General features: G+C 50.3%; 1 protein-coding gene across 1 annotated transcript in view; it reads right to left on the bottom strand.

Moving 5' to 3' along the window:
* MYL3 (myosin light chain 3) overlaps window positions 1–11,298 on the bottom strand; it is a 45,054-nt gene extending 33,756 nt beyond the window's left edge. The window contains exon 1 of the mRNA XM_026652143.2: window positions 11,040–11,298. Coding sequence (XP_026507928.1) covers window positions 11,040–11,171 — 132 coding nt within the window. The 5' untranslated portion in view covers window positions 11,172–11,298. The remainder of the gene's footprint in view (window positions 1–11,039) is intronic.
* Window positions 11,299–12,156: the final 858 nt, after the last annotated feature.

Genomic DNA, 12,156 nt, shown 5'->3' with positions numbered 1-12,156 from the left:
GCTTCCCTTTCCTTTCCCGGGTTTTTTTCCAAACCTTGAAACTTGCCAGCATAAAAAAAAGAGAGGATTGCCGAGTGTGCTTCCTGGCTCTAGCCCAGACTTGTAGCATGACCTTGGGCATGTCTCTTGACTTTTCTCAGCCTCCAGTCCCCGCTTGTTGGATAGGATTAATACCTCTCTAGCGCTCCTTCGAGTGTTCATTTGCCTGCCATTGCAGGGGTCCCGTGCACTGGCGCAGCTCGGCCCCTCCTGTTCTCTGCCTGTGGCACATAATAATCTAGTCTCCTGTGGGTTTCATTTCCATTGCTGGGTTTTGTGTGGAGGAGCCAGGTGGTGGGCGTCAGACTAGATGGTCTGGTGGGCCCGTCTGGATTTAAACTGGATGACTATGACATAGTGCTAACTATAGGAGGAGGCAGTGACCACTGACCTGGGATACCAGAGATCTGGGTTCTGCTGCTGGATGATTTTAGGCGAGTCCTGTCCCATCCCCTGTGACTCAGTTTCCCCATCCATAAAACAGGGTAATGCTACTGGGAGCTTTGAGGTCTACAGATGAAAAGCCAGCATTGGTACTATTCCCATTTTACACATGGGGAACTGAAGCAGAGAGAGGCTAAGTGACTTGTCCAAGGTCATACAGAAAGTCCGTGGCAGAGTCAGGACTTGAACTCACATCTTGGTCTACTGTTCCAACCGACAGACCAGCCTTTCTCCATATACGAATATCTCCATTGTCTGGCTGGTCTACTTAGATTGTAAACTCTTGGGCTCAGGGGCTGTCTCTTACTGAGGGCTCAGTTGTGAACCCAAGTGATCTCTCTCCTGCCATCCATCTCCACCCTCTGACAAACAGAGGCTAGGGACACCATTCCTTACCCATCCTGGCTAATAGCCATTAATGGACTTAACCTCCATGAATTTATCTAGTTCTTTTTCAAACCCTGTTATAGTCCTAGCCTTCACAGCCTCCTCAGGCAAGGAGTTCCACAGGTTGACTGTGCGCTGGGTGAAGAAGAACTTCCTTTTATTTGTTTTAAACCTGCTGCCCATTAATTTCATTTGGTGGCCCCTAGTTCTTATATTATGGGAACAAGTAAATAACTTTCCCTTATTCACTTTCTCCACACCACTCATGATTTTATATACTGCTGTCATATCCCCCCTTAGTCTCCTCTTTTCCAAGCCGAAAAGTCCCAATCTCTCCTCACATGGGACCCGCCGGGAAATCAAAGGGCATAAGAAAGAAGCCCCTTTAAGCCCATGTATATCTACCTGCATTGCCACAGCTTGGAGGGAGATAGCAGCCAATGATAGGCAGGGAGTGGGTGGACCCTAGGCTCGGGGTCAGTAAGTTGTGCCAAGAAAGGGACTGCTATATGGTACTCTCCGAGTCACATTTCAGTCCCTTTAGGTTTTACTGGTTTATGGGTGAAATAAAGACTCCATGCCTACAGGTTGGCTTTTGAGTCACTTGGGGAAAGTTTAGCACTTGGGCTCCAGCATCCTGCCTGCACTTAGTTGTGCGTTTAACTTAAATGTAATAGAACAGTTATTGCACATTAAACAAATAGCAATTAAAACCACATTTATTGAGGTTTAGCAGCTATGTGAGAAATGCAGATCTTATTACAGAGTTGCTCGGTCTCCAGAGTGCGCTTTTAATAACTCTCCGCTCATCAAGACGCACCGTGGTTGGGTGTTAAAAAGAATCGACAGGGGAGGGCCAGGGTGCGGGAGGGCTAGTGGATAGGGCCCCGGACTGGGAATCAGGAGACCTTGGTAAAATTGACAAGTCAGGGAAAAATTGCCCATGTGATCTGAGGTAAGATGCTTAAGCTCCTCTGTTCCTCCATTCCTTATCTGCGAACTGGGAGTAAAACTTCCCTGCACTTGTAATGACTGTGAGGTGCTCAGATACTACAGTGATGAGGTTAGATCAACATGCAGCTAGAGAGCAAGGAAGATACGTTGTTGGTGTACATCCGGGTAGCTCCAATGTCACGGTATACTCGCTGAAGCACAGCGCTACTCCCCAATCTTCGGACTGGTATCAATAACATTTGTCACTCTGCAGACTACGGCAGCAAAGATAATACTAAATAACCCTCATCCTTCAAAGCACCATCGACTAGCCTGGGAGGGTCAGGAAGGCATTCTACTCCATCCCCCAAGGCCCGAGTACATTGATGACTAGAGCTAACAGGCTGCAATCTCAGCGAGTGTAAATCAGGGTAGCTCCATTGAAAATAAAGACCAGATCCCCAGCTAGTGTAAACCAATGTAGCGCCACTGAAATCCGTAGGCTGGATTTTCAGATAGTATAGCTTCTCTGAAGTTAATCAGCTTCCCATTGACTTCCATAAGAGCTGGATGGGGCTGGAGATGCACGCCAGGTGCTTTGCAGGAGCAGATTCTGAGCATGATTAGACATGGGTTATCATTAGATTAATGACATCAGTGTCCTGATCCGGACACAGCTCTATCCCTGCGCTCCTGCTTTCCTGAACATTCCTGTTGTGACTAGAACCTTAAAAGCCACCGGCCTCACCTGGCTGACACCACCTTGGCAATGCAGTGGTAGCAATCTCAGCACACCCTGACTGAGCTCGGACAGCGACTTTAAAGCAAAAGCCGAAAAAAAGATTTACAAACAGGGGGCATCTATAATGCTAATACTTAGAGCTGTGCAAAACTTTTGTACCAAACTGAGATGCCAGGTGAGACTCTGAAAGCAGGTTAAACTCACCCACCTCTGAGTTTCATTACAGAGCTAAAATTCAAGCCAGAAACTATGATGATGAGAATCATATAAGTATGAGAGAGAGAGAAATGGATACCTATGGAGATGATAGAGAATTAGGTGCATAGATGGACATGTATGTATGGGGATAGATGGATGGACAGGTATGCTTAGGGATAGATAGATAGATAGATAGATAGAGGGGGTGTATGGGGATTAGATAGATATGGTGTATGGGGATAGATAGATGGATAGATAGATAGAGGGGGTGTATGGGGATAGATAGATAGATAGATAGATAGATAGATAGATAGATAGATAGATAGATAGATAGATGGGTGTATGGGGATAGATAGAGGGGGTGTATGGGGATAGATAGATAGATAGATAGATAGATAGATAGATAGATAGATAGATGAGGTGATGGGGATAGATAGATAGATAGATAGATAGATAGATAGATAGATAGATAGATAGATAGATAGATAGATAGAGGGGGTGTATGGGGATTAGATAGATATGGTGCATGGGGATAGATAGATGGGGTGTATGGGGATGGAGAGATAGATGATGGAGAGAGGCGGGGGTGTATGGGGAGAGAGAGGGGTGTATGGGGAGGCGGGGGGTGTATGGGGATAGATGGGTTTGGCTGGTTTTGGGGTAGTTTGTGCCAGGAGTTGCACAGTGCCAAGTTCAGTTTTAAGCAACCCAGGGTCTGCTTTCGAAGAGCCCCCAGCTTGAGTGTTGAATGTGCCCAGGCCTGAGTTTCCTGCGGTTCCGTAACCTGGACTGAATTAGGGTAAACGGTGAAAAACATGTGACACTTGGGGGGGTCCCAGAGTGGCTCTAATCTCCTGCGCCCCAATATAGTTCCTTAACCACAAACCCTTTCTTCCGCTTGACTTGCTGATCCTTCGAGCTGCCCTTCTGTATCTAACCTGGCAGCTCTCCTGTCCCTATTTCCCCATTACTATCTTTCAAAACCAGTTCCTTCTGGGAACACCCCTAAACATTGGGCCTGTTTGTGCTCCAAGAGCTGGAGCAAGTTATGGTGACTCAAGCCCCATCTCTACTTACAAGGAAAGGGCTCGATCTTCCCCCCTTCCTTACTTGAGTAACCCCCAAGGGACTGTCAGGTCCAGGCCAGTGCTACTGCATACACTTGAGTCCAAATACCATCCACCGCCTCAGACAGTAACCTACAGAGTTAGTTACCAGATTCAAGTCAACCCAAGCCAGCTGCTCAGAAGGGAGAGAGGGGGGGAAAGGTGCTTTCTCCGATGAAGGACAGTCTGTACCTCTGGCGTTACAGGCGCTGTGATAAATAAAGGAGTGAACAAAAGAGCAAAGCTGCCTTTAGAACTGTCCTATGACTGTCTGGTGTTTCAATTATCTCTGCTGCTGGGATCCATCCGTAAGCGCCAGAGTAAATTACTAATAGGGTATTCTAAGCATGGCATGGGCTGTATGGCATACATAAAACAGACCCAGGCTTGGCTGCAGGCTCCTGAATGCTGAGGGAGAACCGGCCGGAGGTAATTGAAGACAATAGCCCTTCCCCGCAGAGGAGGCTTGTGAGAGGAAACAGAGATTGTGTTGACAGGCCAGATCTGGATTCCTCTTGCTGAGATGCCCCCTCCCCGGGTGTGTACGCTGTGTGCAACATCACACCCTCCTGTTACAGAAAGGAGACGCAGCAGGGGGAGGAAGAAAGACCCTTCCATTTATAGAAGACAAGAGCAGAAGGGAGGCAGGCCTCAGCTGTGGTGTATGCCGAGGGTGGCTGCTGGACCCTGATAGAACACTGCCCGATCCAAAGCCCATTGAAATCAACGGGAAAACTTCAGTGAACTTTGGCCCAGGCCAAAACGTCAGCAAAGATTGCTACTCAAAGATTGCTACTCAAAGATTGCGACTCAAACTTCTTTTTGCTCAAACTTTCGGGGAAAAAATCACTTACAGGCAGAGGAAATAAAATGTCAGCCTAACAGGTAACCACTGAAACTTATAAGTGTGTGAGCAGAGGAGGCTGTAAGGAAAATTGCTCTTCAAGTATAAATCCACTGGACAGCACCATGCACCAGTAATAATAATGGGGGTGATCATTAAAAATATATTACCTAGGAGAGAGGAAAGGGGGAGGAATGAAAAGCAATGGGAGAAAGAAAGGCCAGACTGTAGCCAATCTCTGGAGACTATAAAAAGTTTCCACCTCCTTCTTGAGCCAGATCAAGCCAGAACCCCAATGAGATTCATGTCTTCTGGCAGCCCTGTGCCCCAAGGTGGGTAAGACCATGTCTCTACCTTTTGCCCAGCCAGAAGCATACTCTCTACCTCTTCAAGGATGACCGTGCCAGTACCCACGTGTGCTGCATGGGATATCCAGGGTGAATCCCTTCGGAGTCAGAATTTTAGTTCATAGAATCATAGAAGATCAGGGTTGGAAGGGACCTCAGGAGGTCCCACCCCCTGCTCAAAGCAGGACCAAGGGTGTAGTTGCTACATCCTTCCTGACATTACACAGAGCACCATATAGCCCATGCAATAGGACTGGGGGAGCAGACAGGGTGTCTAACACATGCACTGTTTCAGTGTCCTATTCTGACATGGTGGGAAAAGTGACACAAATGTGACCGATTTTCCAGCTTTTCCCAGTGAGGAAATACCCAGAGATTGGATCGCTTCCGTCTTTTCTTTCCCTTCTGGCCCACAAACTCTTATGATTATGGCCCTCGCTCAGCCAATTTTGAAGCGCGTGCCCAACTCCAAGCACGTGAGTTGTCCCATTGAGCAAGATCGCGCAAGTGATCCTGGGTGCCCGTCTTGAGACGCCAGAAAGGGGCCTGATTCTCAGAACGTGCTAAGCAATCACCTCGGAACCTCACTCTCTGCTGAGGTCCTGGCCCACCATTTGGTAATGATTTAAAGTGCTTATCAGCTGATGGCTGTTGAGTGACTGATATGAGCAGAGCTGGTGGGTCTCAGGCCATCTCTTGTGGGTTCATGTCTGTAGCGGGGCAGTTACCTGGCTCCTAGGGAAAAGGGCTGATTGGGGAGGCAGTCACAGCTGTGGTCACACCCAGTCAGGCCACAGCTGGCCCTGATATAAGGGCTAAGGGAAAAGTTGGGTGAATCTCACTCCAGTTTGGAGTGGGAAGGACCCAGCTGCCTGGGAGCACAGGGTACCTTGGGCAGAGCAGTGCTGGGGAAGGGCAAGGGCTGAGGCCTTGTTAAAGGCCTAAGGAGGTCCTGGGGCTGCAGAGATGCAGGCCGGGTCTAGGCAGAGGCAGACGGTCCAAGCCCCTTGCCAATGATGAGTGGCCATTACAGACCGCAGTTTGCCCCAGTGAATGGGGGCTAGATGACGACTGGCAGTAGCCACTGAGGCAAGGTGGGTATAGGGGATTAGGGGTCCCCTGGGAGGGGATACCCCAAGTGAGGGGGCACTGCTGTGAGGCAGAACCCCAAGGGTAAGGGGCACCAGGGTCCAGGAGTGACACAGGGCCTGAGGCAGGAGAGCTGGAAGAGCTAATTCCTGGACTGACCAGCAGGAGGCGGCGCGGCGGTGAGTGCGCGACATGTTACAATGTCCCATAAGCAACCTTCTCAACGGGCCCTAATTGGTCTCGTCCAAGGCAGGTTCAGCAGAGATGCCAAAGAACGACAGTGGCTGGAGAATGTATGCAGTGTAGTTGTAGCCATGTTGGTCCAATAAATGGATAAAATTCAGTTCTCCTCTCACTCTAGGGTGGACCATGTGGCTCAGGGTTAAGGCATGGTAATGGACAGCGGGGAAGAAGTCAGCACTTTTGCTGCTCCATAGAGACAGGACTCCAGATCCCAGGGCTGCCAATCTGCCAGCTTTCAGGACATCCCAACCTTAATTCCAACCGGTGCCTTTTTTTCTGGCCACAGAAGCCCCCTTTGCATTTTCTTATGCAATCAGTACATTTACCCTTTTCAAACAAGCCCCATTCCTCAGCCCCACACACCTGTCACTGGCTATTTAGGATTCTAACTGTGGCCAGCATACAAAATCTCTCTCTCGCGCGCACACAAACACACCCACACAGCCTCTCTCCGGCTCACATGTGCACACAAACCCACCCTCACAGGTTGAAATCCTCTTGCGTCCCCTACGCGCACACAACCCCCCCACCCCTCCCGCTTCTTGTCCATCTGAGTCTGCCTCTCCTCCGCTACCCTGCCAGGGCACAGCACGGGCTCTCCGTGCCTGTGACCTGAACCCACGCCTCTGAGAATTGGTAGGGAACTCATCTTCCCTTTCACCCGCTGCAGGATCTGCTTCACTCCCTCATGGCTGCAGCAGTCCCGGAACCTTAAAATCCTTCCTTTCCTGCCAAAAGAGGAAGGGAGCTTTTTAACCAGAAACTCAAGGTTATACCAAGGGGTGCAACCTGCAAGGCAAGACATCCCTGCAGGAGAGGTGGGCTTTCAAGGTTCTAGGACGGTAGGCGCCCAGTGAAAACAAACCACGCCCATCCCGTCTCCAAGACACGTACGTTCGTGAATATTGTTATGATGGGCGTGTGGAATGGAGACATCCGACCAAGCTTCTGGAATTGTGACCATTAGCCCAGCCCTTCTAGCTCCCTGCATAGACCTAGTGGGTGTTGGTCCTGCTTTGAGCAGGGAATTGGACTAGATGACCTCCTGAGGTCTCTTCCAACCCTAATCTTCTATGACCTACTGCATTTGGTCTTCGGACTCAGAATCCCCAGGACTCTTCACAGGCGCCACTCTGGGGCCAAATCCTGCCTCAATTTATACCCTGTGCAATCCATGGGAGCAGAATGCAGGACAAAATTTGGCCCCCTGCTACATTAGGAGCACGCTACAGGGAATGAAGGCAGTTTGCGCCGTGTGTATAAAGAACCCAATGTTCTGGCTCCAGAACGTCTGAAGGACAACTCATCCCTCAGAAGCGTGAGGCTCGGGCGCAGATTTATCAATGCCAAGAGACTGTGCAGAAAGTTCATGGTATTGGTCACAATGAGACAAAATCCAGGGAAGGGCTTATGTTCTTCATGGGCCCAGTCCAATGCCCACCGAAGTAAACAGAAACCTTCCCACTGACTTCAGTGTGCTTTTGATCCCATCTAATGTCCTTTCCAGTACCAAAGTGTCAGACCAAATCCTGCGCTCCCATCCACCACTACAGCTCCTGAATCACTCCATTGACTTAAATGGAGTTACTCCAGATTTACACTAATGTAACAGAGACAAGAATATAGGGCCTGATCCTGAACCCATTAAAGTCAATGGCAAAAGTCCCATTCATTTCCGGAGTGCAAGATCAGGCTTTTAGTCCATTATTTATTAAGATAGAATCTAGAGATAGAAAAGACCATTTATCTCAGGCCCCGAGAATCAGAGTAGCTATGCTCCCTGTTGTGCATTTACTAATGTTTAGCCAGTCTAGTTCTAAACATGCCAAGTAATGGTTTTCAGTTGGTTCCCGTGGAGACCATCCCACAGACGGATAGATCTCACCACTGGGAAGTTTTTACATTTTCCCACCAAAAAATGGCCTTTTTCCCTTTTATAAAAAATGTTGTATTTGAAAATTCTGGTCTGGGAGGATGAAAGATCATTCTGATGGAGAAAAGGTGCAGCGCATTTATTTTAAAATGAAAAATCTGCCCATTTGGAAAACTAGTGGCACGAAACTATGTTCAGACGTTATGAAAAGTTGGTGAGTTTAAAATATATATATTTTTTGAATGTACTGATGCCCATCTCTCTAGCCTACTAATATGGCTCTCATTACTGTAGAATCTGAGCGCCTTGTAGCCTTTAATGTATTGAGGATCAGAACGCACCATGAGGTAGGCCGGTGCTGTTATCCCCATTGTAGAGATGGGGAACTGAGGTACAGAGAGGCTAAGTGACTTGTCCAAGGTCCCACAGGAAATCTGTGGCAGAGCATGGACTGGAACCTACCCCTCCAAAGTCCTAGGCTAGACTCATAACCACCATCATTAGAGTCCTTTTATGCCTGTTTGTCCTCTCTCTTACGAGGATGCTATAGGTCTCCTCTTCCTGGTCCGCCATTTGCAGACACTTATGTCTGGGGCCCTTGCTATGTGAAAGAAACCAGAGGAGGTCCCAGCCCAGCTCTTCCTTTCTCGGAAACCCTCAGCTGGAATGTGGGGTGACAATCTCTCTGGGGAGCAAAGCACCCGCCATGTTCTGCTGCTCCGCCTGTGGGCCAAGTTGCTCTAAGCTGAACGAGCACCTCATGTAGGCAGCAGAGTGACCCAGTCATGTCCTCTGGCATTGCCCGGCTCTTTGATGTGCCTTGACATTTTAACTAGCAGGAAAGGCTGCTGGAGGTATTGTCCTCCTTCTCTCCCCCCTCCCCCCACCCCACACACATCTGATAGTTAATCAATGCCTCTTTAGAGAAGCCGGGCCGGATCCTCAGGTGGTGTCAATCAGCATGGCTCCATTCACCTCAGTCAAACTATGCCAATGTGCAACAGCTGAGGGTCTGGCCCCATGGACTTTGTACCCCAGCTGAGGCTCTGACTCCATTCATTCAATGGAGTGACACCAGAGGCTGTTCTGCTGCAGGTTTTTTTGCCCCCGGACTTACCCATTTTATCACCGTGGCCTTAAAATCTTCTGCTTGTCCTAAATGCAGACAGTCCTTGGGACACTTCCCAAGCAACAGGTTGGATCATTATGAAAGCAATGGGCCAGATACTCAGCGGTTGCACCTTGGCATCATTTTAAATCAGTCCGTGGAAATATTCTGATCGGGCTCACGTTCCCACCAGAGTTCGCTGTATGAATGGCCACGGTGGGTCCTTCATTTCCTAGCTCAAAAGCAAACCCTTTGTAAAAGGCAGACAGACCTGCTCCTGCCTGCAGGGCCGGCTTTAGGCCAATTCCACCAATTCCCCCGAATCGGGCCCCGCGCCTAAGAGGGCCCCGCGCCCAGTGGCAGGGCTGCCGGGGTGGGGGCAAGTGGCCGAGAATCCCTTCCCTGGCTAGAGGCTCCTTTTTAACTTTTATTCACCCGGCGGCGCTCCGGGTCTTCGGCGGCACTTCGGCGGCGGGTCCTTCACTCGCTCCGGGTCTTCGGCAGCACTTCGGCAGCAGGTCCTTCAGTGCCGCCGAAGACCCGGAGCGAGTGAAGGACCCACCGCCGAAGACTAGGAGCGCCGCCCGGTGAGTACAAGCCCCACGTGGTTTTTTTTTTTAGTCATCCCTGCCAGGGCCCTGTCGAAACTGTTCGAATTGGGCCCTGCACTTCCTAAAGCCGGCCCTGCCTGCCTGATGGCTTCCGTCTGTTGCGTAGCCTTTAACACACAAAGGGTGTGAGAAAGTGATTCCTAAAGACATCTAGGGGGCGTCTGGATTTCAATCCGGCCCAGAAAGAGCGAAGTGTAAATGTAGCTGCCCCGCCTTCAAATCTTTATTTCTTTCGTATGAATCGACGGGGCAAACCCTCCGGTAATTCATCTCTGACATTGACATTTGGATGCGTTCTTGCTCTCTTTCTCAGTCTGGGCCAGATCCTCAGCTGGGGTAAACAGCCGCCGCTGAAGTCAATGCAGCGACACTGATTTACACCAGCTGAACATCTGGCCCTCTCTGTGCTATATCGGAAAGGAAATACACACCAACACAGGCATATGAACACGCCTTAACCAAATACTCAAGGGATCAACAGGATCAGCTGTGTAACAGGGATGATCTAAGCAAGGTAGAATGGAATTAGGCTCATTGCACTTGGTTATCCTTTGGGGCAGTCCCTTAAGGCAACAGGATGCTCAGTATGCATGGCCTTTCGCCCGGGTTGCTCTCTGCATACCTAGCATACGTGCACACTGAAGCTTCATATGCCACTGTGTCATGCTGCTCTTAGAAACCGTGGGTGGATTTACTCACTTGCTTTAAGGCAAACAAGTCTTTTCTATTGGCACGGCAAACCCCGCTGCGTTAGATTTCCCATCCCCGGGTGGAAAGGCGGAAGGGGACGGAGTTGCCTGGAGCCCTTGTCAAACAGAGTTCAGCCCTCGGCTTTTCTCTTGGGAAAAGAGAAGCCCTAGGAGTTTGATTTCATTGCTCAACTGCAGATTTGACTCCAAGAGCTGGCCCTAGGGCACAGCCCCTTTGCTGCCCACCTCCCCCAGCAGGACCTGGCCAAGTGACAAAGGGTAACTCCAGATAGGCTCGGCCCTAACCTCGTAATGCCCAGAAGGCAACAACCCTGCTCCAAACAGCTCTGACTGCTCCTCCTGCACTAGGTCGAAAAGATACCTACTTGGATGTTAGCTGGGTCAAACGGGACTTCCTTGGGGGGCTCCGGCTCTGGTGGTGGCGCTGGCTTCGGTGCTGCCTTCGGTTCCTCTTTCTTTGGTTCGGGCTTCTTTGGCTCGGGCTTCTTGGGGGGCATGTTGCTTTTTCGACTGTTTTACAAAGAGGGAAAGAAAGAGAGGGAGAGAGAGACAGAGTAGAGGTGGCTGCTCAAGGATAAAGCAGATCACCAGTCACGCCTCCAGCGGAGGTCTTTATCCCTGCCGGTCCCTTAATGTCACGCATTGTGTCATTCACCCAGCCCATCACATGCCAGGGCCCACAATAGGGGCACTGCTATAAAAGGACAAGACAGTTCCCCTGCTATTTTAGAGCCGTCGGTTATGGCATTGTTATGAATTAGCACTTAAATGGAAAGAGAGTTTAGGGATTTTAGGCATGAGGTTGGAGCTTGATCAAATTTTTCAGGGGGAGGGGAGTGTGTGTAGGGGGGGGGGGGGGGGGGATTACACTGCAGGTTCCCATCTCTTTGTTGTATGTCCACCGGACTCTGCCAGGTATCTTTAAAGCTCACCTGTTGCTGAGTGAGCCGCTCTTCCAGCAGTGACAGAGCTCTGTGCCTTTGCTGTCCAGTACTTAGTTGATTGTCAGTCTTAGTTCCCATCTGAGACAAGGCCGGTCTCAACTTTAGACGTCAGCACTCTGATTCCTAAGAGAGGATAAGGCAAAACGGGTCCGTCCACACTGCAATTAGACCCCCGTGGGCCAGCTGACGTTGGGCTCGGGCTGCAGCCTGAACTCTGGGACCCTCCCACCCTGCAAGGCCCTAGAGGCAGGACTCCAGCCCAAGCCCGAACATCTACACCGCAGTTAAACGGCCCCATGGCCTGAGCCCGAGGCAGCTGGCACGGGCCAGCCACGGGTTTTTAACTGCAGCGTGGACAGACCCTAAGAACCCTGGCACCATACATACAGGCCTCTCCCAAGGGAGATTAAAGGCGCCAAGGTCAGGGCCGGCTCCAGGCACCAGGCACCCAAGCTGGTGCTTGGGGCGGCACCTGGAGGGGGGCGGCGCGGCGCTCTGGCCGCCGGGGGGAGAGCCGAGCCCCAGCCGGGGCTCACCG

This window comes from Terrapene carolina, unplaced genomic scaffold, assembly GCF_002925995.2.
Source record: "Terrapene carolina triunguis isolate 2854851 unplaced genomic scaffold, T_m_triunguis-2.0 Scaffold111, whole genome shotgun sequence".
NCBI classification, from domain to species: domain Eukaryota; kingdom Metazoa; phylum Chordata; order Testudines; family Emydidae; genus Terrapene; species Terrapene triunguis.
This window is presented reverse-complemented; position numbering and strand designations above follow the sequence as displayed.